At 37.4% G+C, this 17,526-nt stretch overlaps 2 protein-coding genes across 2 annotated transcripts; both read left to right on the top strand.

The window, feature by feature from the left end:
• Window positions 1-1,392: 1,392 nt before the first annotated feature.
• Window positions 1,393-2,346, top strand: LOC105533593 (olfactory receptor 6N2). Its single transcript, XM_011972064.1, has one exon. The coding sequence runs from the start codon at window positions 1,393-1,395 to the stop codon at window positions 2,344-2,346; it is 954 nt and encodes a 317-aa protein (XP_011827454.1).
• Window positions 2,347-12,393: 10,047 nt separating this feature from the next.
• LOC105533592 (olfactory receptor 6N1) lies at window positions 12,394-13,408 on the top strand. The gene has a single exon (XM_011972063.1). It carries the CDS (start codon window positions 12,408-12,410, stop codon window positions 13,344-13,346), a length of 939 nt encoding a protein of 312 aa, XP_011827453.1. The 5' UTR covers window positions 12,394-12,407; the 3' UTR covers window positions 13,347-13,408.
• Window positions 13,409-17,526: the final 4,118 nt, after the last annotated feature.

Raw genomic sequence — 17,526 nt, 5'->3', positions numbered from 1 at the left:
TTTTTTTTTTTTTTTTTGAGATGGAGTCTCGCACTGTCGCCCAGGCTGGGGTGCAGTGGCGCCATCTCAGCTCACTGCAAGCCCCGCCTCCTGGTTTCAGGCCATTCTCCTGCCTCAGCCTCAGGAGTAGCTGGGACTACAGGTGCCCGCCACCTCGCCCGGCTAGTTTTTTTGTATTTTTTAGTAGAGACGGGGTTTCACCGTGTTAGCTAGGATGGTCTTGATCTCCTGACTTCCGCCCGCCTTGGCCTCCCAGAGTGCTGGGATTACAGGCATGAGCCACCACACCCGGCCGAATCTGCATTCTTACACCAAACACGCTAACCACCCTAACCCATCTTCCTGTCAGCAATACCCACAAGGCAAATTCACACCTTCATTTCCGAGCTTGAGGTCAGAATAGCTAAATTTTAGTTATGTTTTAAAAGTCTACATCTGACCAGGTCACTCATCTAGCAAACATTCTTCAGTTATGCCCTACATCTATGGAGCTAAGGTCTTAAAGCACTGAATGAGCTTTCCCAGTTTGCTTACCATAGAGGGGAACATGTGTTTCCTTAACGTGGGCTGCTTGCTGCTCAATGCTTTTATTTTTGTCTGAAATATTTCTTTTTCTCTTTTACATAGCTGATCCCAGATCTTCTTGGAAAATTCATCTTATGGGCTTCCTCTAAAAGTTTTTTTTCAGTCATCCGGGCCTGAGAAATGAGCCACTTCTCAGGCACTCTGAAGTGTTCCGTACTTTACAAATCCTATTGAGATGGCTGCTTCTCTACAGGGTTGTAAGCTTTCTGGTGGCAGAGACTGTACGTTGCTGAATTTTATGTTCTTTCTGCCTGACACATATTTGTTCAATAAATATGAACTGAACTGAACAATAAGAAAAGATTTGCTACTATATTAATCTCATGCCCAAAATTCACTCTTTAAGACTTAACTGAAGGAAAACCTATGACCTGGGAAGAGGAGTTAGAATGTTTGGGAACAGTCATATAGTACAGAGCTAGAATGTTTGAGGATGGTCTAAATGTTGTTTCCTTGAAATAGTATCTATAGGAAATAGAAAAGTGTTCTAATTGTTTCTTTCTCTCTATTCCCGAATTTTCTTATTTGCAAAATAGGCAAAACAATGGTGCTTATCTCATTGAAGTATACAAATTAAGTAGATATTGAATGCAAGACACTTGTAAAAATGTTTGATGAATAGTTAAGTGCTAAGAAATGTTAGCTATTACTATTTTTACAGTAATAGTAATAGTAGTGAGAGTAATAGTAGTAATTTTAGTGCTACTTTTAAGTTAAAAAGAGGGAGAGAGAAATGAAGTTTTGGCATGGATTCAGCAGTCATATCAATCCAATGTTTTCTTCTTTCCTTCTTTACCTCAGCCTCCCATGGATCAACACAACCATTCAAGCCTGGCTGAATTTGTGTTCCTTGGCTTTGCCAGTGTGGGCTATGTCAGGGGCTGGCTTTTTGTCCTGCTGCTGTTGGCATACCTGTTCACCATCTGTGGCAACATGCTCATCTTCTCAGTCATCCGACTGGATGCAGCTCTGCACACACCCATGTACCACTTTGTCAGTGTTCTTTCCTTCTTGGAGTTGTGGTATACAGCTACCACTATCCCTAAGATGCTAGCTAATATTCTCAGTGAGAAGAAAACCATTTCTTTTGCAGGATGCCTCCTTCAGACCTACTTCTTCCACTCCTTGGGAGCTTCTGAATGCTACCTTCTTACAGCCATGGCCTATGATAGATACCTGGCCGTTTGTCGGCCCCTCCAGTACCCTGCAATTATGACCACCACACTCTGTGCCAAGATGGCTGCTGCTTGTTGGATTTGTGGCTTCCTGTGTCCCATTACTGAGGTCATCCTGGTCTCCCAGCTCCCATTCTGTGCTTACAATGAAATCCAACACATTTTCTGTGACTTTCCACCTTTGCTGAGCTTGGCCTGCAAGGACACGTCCACTAACATTCTGGTGGATTTTGCCACTAATGCTTTCATAATTCTTATCACTTTCCTCTTTATCATGTTTTCTTATGCAAGGATCATTGGGGCTGTGCTGGAGATAAAAACAGCATCGGGAAGAAAGAAGGCCTTTTCTACCTGTGCCTCACATCTTGCTGTAGTCCTCGTCTTCTTTGGGAACATCATCTTCATGTATGTGCGGCTAAAGAAGAGCTATTCACTGACCCTTGACCGAACACTTGCTTTAGTTTACTCCGTACTAACACCAATGGTCAATCCAATTATCTACAGTCTTCGTAACAAGGAAGTCATTAAAGGCATCAGGAGGACCATCTTCCAGAAGAGAGATAAAGCTAGTGTTGCTCACCATTGACTTTCTTCCAATGTCCTTTCTCACCTCAATGTTCAATTCATAAAAGTTCTATGTTCCTTTAGCTTGGCCTTGAATAATCTTCCCATCATCACACGTGCTCTGAATTTCACTTCCTTTCACCTCTTCAAATACTTTATTTCTTTATGGTTTTCTCATTTTCTACATCTCTACTTTTTCCATTTTTTACTTGATCACTTATGTCAGCATTTAAGAATATTTTACTATCTACATTCTTCTTTTAAAAAATAAGCATGTATATTTCCTTGGCCACACATATGCATCCAGCTAGAGATCAATTTCTCTGCTCCTTTTTCCAGTCAAACTTCTCAAAACACCATATCTCCTCTTCTTTACTTCATGTTCACTTCTCAGCTTATTCCAATCTTATTTTGGCTCAGACCTTCCAACTAATATTTTGTGAAGGCCATTATTGACCTCCATGCTGCCAAATTCATCAGAAACTTCTTTTCCTTCCTCTCTCCTGAACTCTTGACACAGACGACCAGTTTTTATTCCTCAACTCTCTTAGCTTTTACTCCTTAAGTCTCCCTAAATCTCATGACATCATTACCTCCCAATTTTCTTCTTATCTTTCTGGTGAGTCTTTCCCAGCCTTCGTTGTCCTGCTGTGCTATATCCCTAGATACTCAGAGTTATTCTTATGGATTTAAATACGATCTCTGTCTATCACAAGGGCTTTTAAATTTTTATCTCCAAACCACATTTTTTCTCTGAGATTTAGACTTATATATTCAACTTCCCACTTATCAACAGTGCCTGGATTGAAATTCTTAGTAATTTAAAACTTAACATGTCAAAATTGATTTCTTAAAATTTCTAACCATGAAATCTTGATGCTTTTGTTTCCCTGTGTTTCTTCTAGAAAATTTTAAATATTCTATTTTGCTTCCTTTTCTTCCACTCATAATTGTGATCAATTATTAATGTATGCCAATCTTTTCACAAAATATATTCTTGAATCAATTTATTTCTTATTCACTTTAGTGTTTCTACCCTGGTGTAAATTGCCAACATCTCTCAACTGGATTAATATAATAATATTCTACCCACATTCCTTTCTCCTACTCTCATTCTATTCTAATATATTTTCCACACAAAATATAAAGTAATGTATTTGAAATCTGAATTGTATATACCATTTTATAAAAACATGAGAAATTCTCAATTGCCCTTAAGATAAAATTCAAAGCCTCACCATACTTTATAAGGCTAAACAAAATTCTTCCCTGCCTTCCTCTCCAACATAGACTCATACCTCTTCTCCCTCAGCTCCCTCTTCCCTAGCTACCTGATTACCCTTTCAGGTCTTCAAATACATTACGGATTTTTCTGGCTTCAGGATCTTCACCCTGTTTTTTCCCCAATATTTCATTTGGCTCACTCCTCTTAATTGTGTGATTTTTCTGTTCAAATATCAATTTCCAGTGATGCCTGCTTTGAGAGGACTTCTGAACACTCAGTTTAATTTATGTCACTCATTTTTATCTCTGAAGTGTGTTTTGCTTCTCTTCAAAATATGTATGGCAATTTATGTGTTTGTGGACATTTATGTATGTATAGATACATATAGTTTGTCATTCTTTCCTACAAGCATCTATAAACTAGATTTCGTCTCAAATTATTTCAGTTTTTTAATTTGTTGTATGTCCAGAATCTAGCACAGCACCTAAATAGGATGAGTATTCAATGCAAGTGTAATGAATGAAACATGTAATGAATCTTACCCACACCTGGTCAATAACATATTTGGCCTTTAACAATGACATAATGATTCTAATCATTACTGAAACTCACTCTTCCACAGAATGCATTGGTCTTCCCTAGTTGTACTCACCTGTTTTCTGCACATCCCACCTCAACTTGTCTACATCTGCCTTTTGAATTTCCTTGGATAATACTGGTAGCTGGTCCTTACTTAGTCACTGTGCATCATACTAGGTTATCTTTTCTGGATCTGTATTTATTTTTTTACTCACAGACTTTGGTGGGCCGGTAAGCTATCTCTAGATAATATTCATTTTTAACATGATATGGTTATGTGTAAACATACATTTTAATGTCATTTGAGAAAATGCATAAGTGTAGGATTGCTAGGACGCATGATAAATGTATGTTTATAATTAACTGTCTATCTGTTTTCCAAACACTAGTGCTTTTTGGGTCCCTCCGCTGTGGTGCAATGTGGGGCATGTGTAGTAAAAGTCCATTCAGTCTGGGAAGCTTTCCTGAGCTGTGGGAATGGGCTTGTCATGAACCCCAGGCTTCTGTTTCTCATTGCTGCCTGTCTATGAGTAACAAATCTGCTTTTCTTGATTTGTTATGTGTTTTGTCTCACCAGATTCATGAACTAGGTAGAGAACCTTTGCACATATATGTATGTCCTTTATTCCAAATCCTCCCTGCTGTCATCCACACTATTTTATCATATATTTTTTTAAAATAAACACACAGTACATTGCCACTATTTTTGCTATATACAGTCATTTTCTGTGAACAGTGGTGGTAAAAGACATTACAAGAGGGTGAGAGGTTAGTTAGTACTGAGGAAGTCAATGGAGTTACAGGTTCAAGTCATGTGATAACATAAAAAAGACCGGCAGTTATGTGCTAAAGTCTGCTCATAGTTTTTGAGAAATTATTGACAACTTATTAGAAATTCTGTGGCACCAATAGCTTGGAATCAGATATAGTGGGAGTATTAGCACTATGCCAATCAGCAAATGTTATAAATCAGGGCCTTTTTAAAAATGGTAGGCTATGTCAAAGCTAAACAATGCAGACGCTAAAGCGGTAAGGACAGATTTAATCACTAATATACAGATATAAAAATATATACACACACACAAACACACACACACACGCACACACACACATAGACATAAATTATTTTGGTAGCTTTGAATTTTCTCAGGCAGGCACTTAAAGAGATGCTAGGATGATCTATGGCCTTGAGCTCTTAGAAACTATGTCAGTGTTTAAGTCTTTTAATACATGTGGTGGGGGAGGGAAGGTGGGGAGGGTGGATGAAATAATTTTTGCTGACAGTCTATAGATTTTGTAAGCCAAGGTTGAGGTTTAGTCAAAAAGAGAACTAGAGTTCAATGAAGTAGAGAATCTTTGTTAGAGGAAAGTCAGTCATTAAACATTTACCCCAACACAAGTAGAGACAGAATAACATTTGGAGGGAGGGTAGCAGAACTGATGGACATATTTTAGGGATAGATGATATTCTAGAAGAATTGATGGACATATTTTAGGAATAGATAATATTCTAGTTCACAGAAAAGAAGTAATTAAAATGAAACTGACAAGGTGGAAAATTTAATTTAAAAAGTAGTGGTTATTTAACCCTTAATTGCCTTATAGGGATTTAGAAAACTTGAATAAACCTTTAGTCATTAAGTAAATAAAATTATTACTTAAACTCTATGTATACAAATCAAAAAACAAAATAATACTTTGACTCAAAAATTATGTTATTAGTTAAAAATCTATTTACCACAAACAAAACATTAAATACTTGCAACTCAGTTTGAAAAAAAAAAATCTTCCAGAAAGAAAGTAGGAGATAGAAAAAAAATATAAACTTGGATGAAGAATATTGAAAGTGTGGGTGGGATGGGGAAAGTGACAAAAATTATTTAATTCTTCTCATAGTTTATATTATAGTTTGTAAGTACCTTTTTACATTATCACATTTGATTATTACTTTTATATGAGGAAAGTAAATCTTCTTTATACTTTTAAAAATTTTTATCTGACAATTATATATGTGATGTTTTGATACATGTATGCAGAATGGAATGCTCAAATTAGGCTAATTAACATATTTATCACCTCACATATAGTACTTATCATTTTTATTTTGTGGCAAGAATATTTAAAATCCACCCTTCTGGCAGTATTGCCAACCAAGGCTTAATGAAGTGCCTAATGTCACATAAGTATTTGGAAGAATGGCTGGAACTGAAATCCAGGGTTCTGAAGCAGCACTCTTTATGGAGCAGGTAACATTAGAGTGGAGAGGAGAATGCAGTGTGTAAGACAACATATAACTGCTCTAAATATGAGCAACAGACAAGATGAGAAGTCGGCCTTAATGGTATTTATGTCCTCCGTGTCTCCCTGTCCTCATGCTTTCAGGGTCAGAGAAGGTCAGTTACATTTTATAAAGATCCTATCATAATTGAAAGTTGTATGCTTACTCCCAAGTCATGCAATACAGGAACCCATTTGAACCTAGTTTTCACACCAGTTATTGTTATTTACTAAAGGAAGTAATTGCCTTGAGACATGTTCTATCTCAACTTGGACTGGTAGTTATTGTTGTAGTAACTAATAGGTAATGAAGGACTACTAGCTAATGAACTTGCTGTATGTCAGTTCCCTTCCTGAGAGAGCACTTTAGTGACCCCAGGAGGTCTGCTCAGAAGGCCCATGGGCTTCTGCCTCTGTAAGAACCCTATCAAGAATCCAGGTTTTATGGGAGAAGAATTTGTTTTATGGTTTAACTTATTCCCACAGGTTCCATCAAAGTGATAAACTTCAACCCCTCCAGGCCCCTGGAGTGGCTGGGTATAATACTGCAAATGACACATAGGAAGTGAGCAGGAAGTTCTCTTTGAATTTTAGACTCTGAGCAGTGGCCGGGCTTCCAGAGTTAAGCTGTAGCAGAGCCCTCCCCAGCATCAATCTCTAGGTAAGACTTTATCAAGCAAGTATTTTCATCTTCACATTCCTTCTTAGCCTGATCACTAAGAGACCTAGAAGATTCAGAAATATGGAGAGGTTTTGAATAATCAGGGTCCATAAAACACATAATTCAAACACAGAAACTATTTTAAAAAACAGTTATTCTGCTTTTCAAATGCTATAGTGAAGAGTCTGGCTTTAAAATTAGTAAATTGACTATATTTTTAATTAACTGTGTAAACTGGAACAAGTCTTCTCCCCTTTCTGGATCCCAGTTTTTTTGGTTGTTGTTTGTTTGTTTTTTTTAAATGAAGACATTGAGTGAGATAATCTCTAAAATTGTATCCCCCTTCTCACCCCCAGATCTTTGGCCCTATGCCTAAACAATTATGAACTATGAATAATGCAGCTGTGGTATCTGAAGAAAATAATTCAAGGCATATATTCTAAAAGCTTTCTAGAATTAGGGGAATAAACTAGGATTTCAATGGACCTAAGTAAGATAAATGTAAATTTGTATATGTGGTAGGTTTTAAGAGAGCCCTGATTCCAATATCAGGAAATGGGAGTAGATGAGTAACCGATGAGCGGAAGAGATACACAAGTCATCTTGATCACCCTCTTTTTCATTACCCACCATAACTTTGATATATCAGGCATTGTGCTAAGTACTCTAGGAGGTACGACATGGTATGAAATTTCCTCATTAATTTCAAGAAGCTCACAGAGAGTTGCTTTGGAGTGATAAGACATATGCATGGAAAATAATTGCAGTGCATTACAGGATATATTTGGGGGGACAGTGAGAAAGTACTACTGAGAATTTAGAAGTGTGAAAGAACAGTATTTAACTTAGATGGTTAGGGGAAAAAATAATAGACTTGAGCTAGAAAATGGTTCAAGTGTCTTCAGATTGATAAAAGATAAAGTGTATTTCTAGAGAGGGTACACTGCAAACAAAGGAGTCTAGGCTAAATACAGAAACTCACTTGGCAAACACTGAAATTGCTATAATGGTGATGAAAAGAGTATTTAAAAACATGACTCTGGGCCAGAGCAGTAGGGTTGTATCACAGAGCAAAGCAAAGAATAATGGTGAAAGCCAGGTTTCTGGTCATTGGAAGGGACAGTTGTAAACTAAAGCATTTCAAAAATGGAGAGAACTGTCTTATGGGTCAGGAAGCTTCCAGTGCTGTAAATCCAGGCAGAGGGTGGATGCCCATTTGTGGGGACATGAATTCCTTTATGAGTGAGAAGATATCAGTTTTTGCTGGGCTGAATCAAAATTAGAAACATAAGTACAATATGAAGTTTGATACACATGATTTATCCTTCTATTTTAGCCTTCCTTTTTGTGATATTTAAAAGTCTTTTCTTTTTATGAACTGTTGGAAATATATAATACATTTAAGATATTCTAACAATCCAATGAAATCCAAAATTATGGGGGCCACTGGAGAGGCATAGTTCCTAAAGCTTTTTTCAACACTAACTTAAGGTTTATCAGTACTAGAAGTTACAATCATAATTAGAAATAATAAAAGTATTTTTTTTTTAAAAAAAGGGAAAACCATCAGTATTTTTGCCATCTTAAAGGGGGTGTGAAGAAGACAAGGAAATGGTCCAAACCTCTGAGAATTTTGAACTTGTAAGATGAGGGAGTTGGGGGTGCTAGTTTTCCATGGAAAATAATACTTGATCTGATCCTGATGACTTTGATTGCTTAGGCAGAGTATGGAGGGAGGGAACAATAGCTGGTCATTAATGAGTGATGATACAATGTATAGTGTGATAATAAGTCTTTGGAGTTATGTGGAAACTTTACCTTCTTAGAAAGGAGAGGACAAGATACTGGTTTCTCATATTCAATCTTCTGACCAGCCATCCATGTAGATCTGAAAATTTAGTTAAGGGTTCAGAGTCTAGACAACTCATCTGTGAGTGGGACTGGAGGCCAGAGAAGGAAAGAGGCAGCTCTAGAATAGAACCTTTTATTTATATTTAGAAGGGAAGGAATGTAGAACATCTAGAAAATAAGGGTCTGAGAAGAAGTAGACATTTAGGGATAATCCTTTATAGAAGGCAGGTATGCATCCAAGACTCGAAGGAAACAGAAGGCAGAATTGGGCAGTGGATAGACATGGATATGCAGTGAGAAAAACTAAGACAAAGAAATTTTGGATAATAAAGCAATTGTGCTACAGCAAAATCATCCATATAAAAGTTTGGCCCAGAAGTAGTTCTCTGGAATCTTAGTAGAGAAACATCCTATATTAAGTCTTGTATTGAGAAAGGTTTTTGTGTATGGGATGGACATGCTCCCTAGGTTTAGAAAAATGCCAAGAAAAATCAGAGTAAACAAAGTTAGTCTGGATGAATTTTAGGATCCTGGAGAGGGAAGAAGTGATAAGAAGACTGGAAGGCAGAAAGAGAAGACTCGGTGTCTTTCGTAACTCTTGGCCTTTGCACAAGCACTCCCTTTTGTTTCAAATACTGTTTTTTCATTTTTCCATCTAAAAAATTCTGACACTTTATTCACTTCAAATAAAAATTATATATTCTGGCAAGGCAAGGTGGCTTATGCCTGTAATCCCAGCACTTTTAGAGGCCAAAGCAGACGGATCACTTGAGCCCAGGAATTCAAGACCAGCCTGAGCAACATGGCTAAACCCTGTCTCTACTAAAAACACAAACATTTGCTAGGCGTGGTGGCGCATACCTGTAGTCCCAGCTACTTGCAAAGGCAGAGGCGGGAGGATTGCATGAGCCAGGGAGGTCAAGGCTACAGTGAGCAGAGATCCTGCCACTGCACTCCAGTCTGGGTGATAGAGTGAGATGCTGTCTCCAAAAATAATAATAATAATAAAGTATGTGTTCTATGAAATTTTCCTGATTTATCTCCATATCCAGCCCATGGCTCGTAACTCCTACTACATATGCAAATTAGCAGTTATCTTAATTGATTTGCATATTAATTACATAAATATTTATTGAGTTGTTGTAACTATATTTCAGACATGGCTCTAAGGACTTGACATACACCAGTAAACAAAATAGAAAAGAAAAAAACCTTTGCCCTTAAGGAACTTATACTCTCAAAGAGGAGAGAATCAATAAACAATAGGAATAAGAAATAAGTACATTTTACAGGTTAGAACACGATAAGTCCTCTGGAAAAAAAGTTAAAAGTTAAGTAGAGAAAGGCAATAGCAGTACGGAATATGGATGTAAGGATGGAGGCACACTGCTGTTATATAGGGTGGCCCAGGTAGTTGAGCTGGTGAAATTTGAGCAAAGATAAAATCAATGAAAGAGCTATCCAAATGGTGAAAGAGATTCAAGAAGAAGGAAAGAGCTACAGCAAAGGTTGTTAAAAGATATGTCACTGAACACATTTGATCAATGGAAACGCAGAACCTAATTTAAAATTTAACAGGATCACTCTGCTGTGTTAAGATGAGGCTACAAGTGGACAAATGCAAGTAGGGAGATCTGTTAGGAGTCAATTACAGTAACAGAGGTAAGATAAAAGTGACTTGGACCAAGGTGGTAAAACACAGTCAGTTCCTGGATATATGAGAGAAAGACAGAAACAAGGATGACTGCAGGAGTTTAGTCTGTCAGTTGGAAGATTGCAATTGCCATCATTTGTGATGGGGAAGACTAGGGGTAGAGCCCCCAGGAGTTCAGTTTGAGATGGCTCTTAGACTCACAAGAGGAGATGTGAGTAGGTAGTGAAATATATGAGTCTGGAGTAGGGGAGAAAAATATTGCCTGAGATTATGGATTTAGATGTCTTCAACACATTTATAGTGTTTAAAGCTCTGGTATTGGATGGTATTAGCAGATGATTTGAGTTTATATAGAAGAGGAAAGAAAAGATTAAACATGGACCATGGGCACTGTGACATTGAAAGGGTGGGGCATGGAGGAGAAACTAATGATGCAGAATGAGAAAGAATGACTAATAAGATAGAAAGTAACCAAAAGTATAGTACCCTGAGAATCAAGTGAAGGAAGTGTGTGAACAGGCAGGATAAATCAACACTGTCAAGATACATAGATAGTGGAAATAAGCTGAAGAGTGAGAAATGACCGTTGGATCCAGGAAATCTTAGATAATTAATGTCTATGAGAAAGGAGGTTTTAATGGAGTGGTGGCAGTGCAAATCTAATTAGAGTGGGTTTAAGAAGGAACTTAAAGAGAGACATTAAAGGCAATGCATATAGCCGACTCTTGGAAGAGTTTTCTTTTAGGGACATAGAAATAGAGCAGTGGCTGTGGGATGAGTAAAGAGAAAGAATTTAAGGCTCTTGCTTTTTTGTTTGTTTAGTAAATGAGAATAATAGCAGGTTTTTACGTTGATAGAGTATTCCATGAAAGAGTTGTATAATAGTTGTTTCTCTATACTCTGTATTAGAATATTAGTTTGTTAGCATCAGGTGCCACATTTTATTTACCTGTTTAGTCCCTGTTCTAAGTATAATACCTAGAGTACTGAAAATACTCAATTGTTGTTACATGGACCTCAACACAGCAGAGCATGTATATGTAATATCTACAGAAGCAATAAACCAGAAAAGAGCATTTGAAGTTGATAGAGGGGGAAATGGCAGGAAGAATTGATGAAGTGGCCACAGTCTGAAGTTGAAATGCAGAAATATAGATTTTCCTCCTGTCTTTCTTTGGCTCTTTTATTTACTACAACCTTCTTATTTTTGACTGGAGCTCTCACCAGTGTCCAAAAGAGGTCTAAATTCTGACCTACATGCCCCTGAAAGATGCTAGCAGACCTGAGTTCTCATAAAGGAATAGGAGGGAGCAGAAGGGAAAATAGTTGATTCTTTGGTAGCCAGAAAGTTGAAGAAGAAAACAAATTAAAATAAGAAGTTAGAAAATAATATTCAAATTATATATATTTGGTCCAGTACAGTATCAATATATTATCAGTATAAATGATGATTTATATCTTAGACGAACAATATGTATAAATGTTAATATATACCTTGGATTAGAAACACTTAAATTTCTAAAATCTATATAGATTCTACTGAGAAAATCAACTGGGTTACAGGATGGATTAGGAAGGCCAAAAATGAGCTGTGTTAGTCAGGGAAGACTAAACATAAAGGTGAATAGTCTGAAGGAGGCTGTTGACAGGAAGGGCAGGGACGCATGGAATTGAAATGTTGACCTCTCAAAGCATTTATTGAGAGGGTTTTACTTTGGAGGTGAGTGAAGGGAGGGCAATAGTAATTTGAGGGTTACCTTCTTGTTAGAACCTCTATAGTTCAACTTTCTTTCCTGTCCTTCCACACTTCACATCTAGGGACATGAATGGTGAGCAATGGACACAGGGAACTGGAGCCAGGTAACAGAATTCATCATCCTGGGCTTCCCCCATCTCCAGGGAGTCCAGATTTATCTCTTTCTCCTGTTGCTTCTCGTTTATCTCACAACTATGTTGGGAAACCTGCTGATATTCCTGGTGGTCTGCCTGGACTCCCAGCTTCACACACCCATGTACCACTTTATCAGCATTCTCTCCTTCTCAGAGCTTGGCTATACAGCTGCCACCATCCCTAAGATGCTGGCAAACTTGCTCAGTGAGAAAAAGACCATTTCGTTCTCTGGGTGTCTCCTGCAGATCTATTTCTTTCACTCCCTTGGAGCAACTGAGTGCTATCTCCTGACAGCTATGGCCTACGATAGGTATTTAGCCATCTGCCGGCCCCTCCACTACCCAACCCTCATGACCCCAACACTCTGTGCAGAGATTGCCATTGGCTGTTGGTTGGGAGGCTTGGCTGGGCCAGTAGTTGAAATTTCCTTGATTTCACGCCTCCCATTCTGTGGCCCCAATCGCATTCAGCACATCTTTTGTGATTTCCCTCCTCTACTGAGTTTGGCTTGCACTGATACGTCTATAAATGTCCTAGTAGATTTTGTTATAAATTCATGCAAGATCCTAGCCACCTTCTTGCTGATCCTCTGCTCCTATGTGCGGATCATCTGCACAGTGCTCAGAATTCCCTCAGCTGCCGGCAAGAGGAAGGCCTTCTCCACGTGTGCTTCCCACCTCACTGTGGTTCTCGTCTTCTATGGGAGCATTCTCTCCATGTATGTGCGGCTGAGGAAGAGTTACTCACTGGACTATGACCGGGCCCTGGCAGTGGTCTACTCAGTGCTCACACCCTTCCTCAATCCCTTCATCTACAGCTTGCGCAACAAGGAGATCAAGGAGGCTATGAGGAGGCAGCTAAAGAGAATTGGGATATTGGCATGAGTTGGGGCTGGGAGTAGGCCAAGGCTGGACCTGAGGGTATGGTGACCGCAGGGATCAACAGTGGCCAGAGACGAGAAACCAAAAATTCAGTGCTTTTCTATGTGGGGTGGTGCAGCTGCAGCAAGTGCTGACTGACTTTCAGTGTTACAGCGACCTTCATACTGTCTGCTGGAGCCACATTCGGTTTGAGACCAGACACTAGGGAAAGTACACATCCCTTCAACATGATGTGGTGCAGTGATTTTCAAAACTCAGATGTTTATGTATCATACTTAGGATTTTTTAAAATTTGTATCTTACCTATTATATATATAGAGGCATTTTTCAAATTTACTTGACTTAATGTAAATATAGTCAGTCATGTCCTAAACAAAATGTGCTAAATACAATTTAGAATATGAAATTCATGATGTTTTTTGTACCACTTGTAATCATTTCATGTGGAGAAGACTGATACAGTAGAAAAAAGCATGTTTTTTGAACTCACATATATCTGGATTTAAATCATATTTTGTTCAGTCACTTGCTAAATACTTAATCTTTAGAAAGTAACTTAGCATCTCTGAGTCTTAATTTCATTATTTGATAACGATATTTTCTTGAAGAGTCTTTTGAATATTAGTGTTAAGATTTGTAAACCACAGTGTACAGTGTCTGACATGTAGGTGATAGTAAATAAATAAGGACTTATTTTTATTTTATTCTGCAAGACCTCTCATCATTACTCTGAGTCTTAGAACAATATCTAGTAAAACACAAATAAACAAAAATACTTTCCAGGTGTTTTCCCCAAAGGAAAGGAGCAAACTAGCCAGAAGGAATACTTGTATAGTATACAAGTATAGTGTACTTGAAAAGTATAGTTTGTCACAGTTCTGTTTGGACAAGTTTCATGTACCTGTCTTAGTGGTCCTAATATCTATGCCCAGTGTAATGTAAGAAAGTATGGGAGTCGAGTCAGTGGCAAGAAATAGGATTACTTTTACGTTAGACCATTTCTTTATTTAAGAGATGGCTAATTATTTCTTGAAACATGTGAAAAATAATTCTAAAGTATAGCATATGAAAGATCTGGGGATTTAATTAATAGCTAATATTATGTATTCTTTATGTGTCCTTCCACGAATGGAGGATCAAATATTAGCTACAAGAAATCTTTGAATTCTATAGAACTTCCTAAGAAGATCACAAAATATTTTTAACACCACACTTTTAAAGGTATTCATCCATCCATACATTAAATTTAACACATTTATTTAGCTCTTACTATATATCAGACGCAGTGTCAGCCCTACAAAAGCAATAAACAAGACATATATATGTCCAGGTCCTATCTTTAGGGTGTTTTAAAAGAGTTGAGAATATAAATGTTAAAATTACAATTAATTTATAATTAGTTATAATTAATTATAATTGCAGGAAGTAGTATTAAGATAAACATGCATTCTTTCCTTGAGAAAGTTGCATTTAAACTGAAAACTGAAGAATAAGTCAGTTAGCCATTTTTATGAAAGCATGCATAGCAACTATTGTATCTATTCTGAAATATTAGAAATTCAGAACTTGGTAGATGAAACAACTTGTCAAAACTATTGAGTAAGTCAGAGTCAGGGACTCTGAATTAAGAAAAGTATTCATCCTTCCAGGCTAGGTTTCTCTAATCTTTAAAAGGACCAGGGAAGGAAAGGAAAAGGACTAAGATATAAAAGTAATAGTTTAAAACATAACAACCAGGTTATGGGTTTGGAAACAAAAATGCAGTGGCTGAGCGGCTGCCAGGGGTGCTTTGTTCCTTGGAACTTCACTCCCTGTTTAAAGAAAATGATTTAAACTGAGAGAATGATGTTCTTTGCCCCAGTTTTAGAGAAGCATCGTTTAACCCCATACTCTGAGAGTTTTTGACTCTTTCACTAAAGCATTCAATTACAAGACTGATAATTTTCCAAGTCCAAAATAAAAATAACTGTGTCTTATGAAAGTTAATAAATTTCTAACATGAAGGAACAATGCTGCATCATAAATGGGACTCTATTTCTTTCTATTTTTTTTTTTTTTTTGGAGTTGGGGTCTTACTCTGTTGACCAGGTTGGAGTGTATTGATCACTGCAGCCTCAAACTCCTGGCCTCAAGCAATCCTCCCTCCTCAGCCTCCTAAATAATTGGTGTTACAGGCATGAACCATAGCATTTTCTACCTGTGAAATGGTAAATTGCTGTTTTGTTTGTATCAAAATATTATGTAACGGTTTCAGTTCTTGGCCCTGAGAAAGTCATTTTGTGAAATTTGGGGAACTCAGCTATTGCTACTAGGATTTCAGAAAGCAGAAACTAAAGATTTAATAGCATCCTCTGGACTTTTCCAACATGTTGGCCCTATAAGTAATTTTTGTCTCATAACAATAGTAAAAAATAACTGCTAAACATTATAGCCACTGTGCTCAGTATTTTTATATGTATATATGATTATATATATAACATATATTATATATATAGTCTTTACAATCTATGAAACTCCCATAATATAGATAGAAATATTAAGACCCAGAACACCTGTGTCAGTTTTCAAGGTTGTAAAGCTGGTTAGTGGAAAAGCCATGATTAATCTTTAGACATTAGGATTTTGAAGTTCTCAGTCTTAATGAGACCTTAAGTCTACTCTAATAAAGAGAAGCTTTCTGGTTATTGGAACTAGTTAACAATGGGAAAGCCACCTTAGTTAAATGTTCAAGCAGAGGCTAAATTACCTTTTTTGTCATATGCTGATGAGGAGTTCACATATTTAGATGTAGAAAAAAATAGATGTCTTTTTTTAACTTTTATTCTAAGTTCAGGGGTACATGTGCAGGTTTGTAATATACGTAAACTTGTGTCATAGACGTTTGTTGTACAGATTATTTCATGACCCAGGGATTAAGCCTAGCACCCATTAGTTATTTTTTCTGCTCCTCTCCCTCCTCTCACTCTCCACTTTCTGGAAATTTCCAATGTGTGTTGTTCCCCTCCATACATCCATGTATTCTCATCATTTAGCTCCCACTTATAAGAGAGAACATGCAGTACTCGGTTTTCTGTTCCTGTGTTAGTTTGCTGAGGATAATGGCCTCCAACTCCATCAATGTCCCTGCAAAGAATATGGTCTCATTCCTTTTTATGGCTGCATGGTATTCCATGGTGTGTATGTACCACATTTTCTTTACCCAGTCTATCATTGATGGGCATTTGGGTTGATTCCATGCCTTTACTACTGTGAATAGTGGTTCAGTGAACATACATGTGCATGTGTCTTTATTAAAAAAATGCTTTATATTCCTTTGGGTATATATGCATCTGACAAAGGTCTAATATCCAACATCTATAAGGAACTTAAACAAATTTACAACAGAAAACAAACAGCCTGATTAAGAAGTAGGCAAAGAACATGAACAGATACCATCTCACACCAGTCAGAATGGCTATTATTAAAATATCAAAAAATAACAGATGGTAGCGAGACTGTAGAGAAAAAGGAATGCTTATACACTGTAGATGGGAGTGTAAATTCGTTCAGCCATTGTGGAAGACAGTGTGGTGATTCTTCAAAGACCTAAAGACAGAACTAGATATCTTCCAAGGTAACTTCAGGTTCAGAGCAAATGAGGACAAATGACTATTCTTTTACACAGATGACCTTAAGGAAAAGGTAAGAATGCCAAGCTAATAGGAGAGAGCCCTATACTGAACTAAGGCTGGCACTAAGAAGAAATTAAGAGGGGTACCTAAAAAATAAAGTACTGAAGGATCTGGATAGACTTATTATTTTAGCCTGGCTCCTTTGAGTTCTGTTTCCACTTGGGTGGCAAGTTTTCCATTCTTTACTCCTTCTCCTTCTGTTATCTGAGGCCGATATGTGCATTGCTTATCATTGACCTCAAAGGCTGACCCTTCTCACTCTATCTCATTTCTTCCCACAGGCCTTGATCCACCAATTCTCTCAGCCAGCCCAACCTGTCAGTCAGTTGGTGCACTAGCCAAGAACAAAGCTTGGATAGTTGACAGATAATCTGCAGAATTATATACTGTGTTCTGGCAATCAGAAGGATGAGAAAACGTTTCTGCTATAAGTGAACCCCTACTTAGTCTAATGAGAGATGTGGGACAAACAAAACTATATTAATAGCAAGAGAAACAAAAAGAAAAAAAAA

The sequence above is a fragment of the Mandrillus leucophaeus genome, unplaced genomic scaffold (assembly GCF_000951045.1).
Source record: "Mandrillus leucophaeus isolate KB7577 unplaced genomic scaffold, Mleu.le_1.0 Scaffold1265, whole genome shotgun sequence".
In the NCBI taxonomy this organism is placed as follows: Eukaryota; Metazoa; Chordata; class Mammalia; order Primates; family Cercopithecidae; genus Mandrillus; species Mandrillus leucophaeus.
This window is presented reverse-complemented; position numbering and strand designations above follow the sequence as displayed.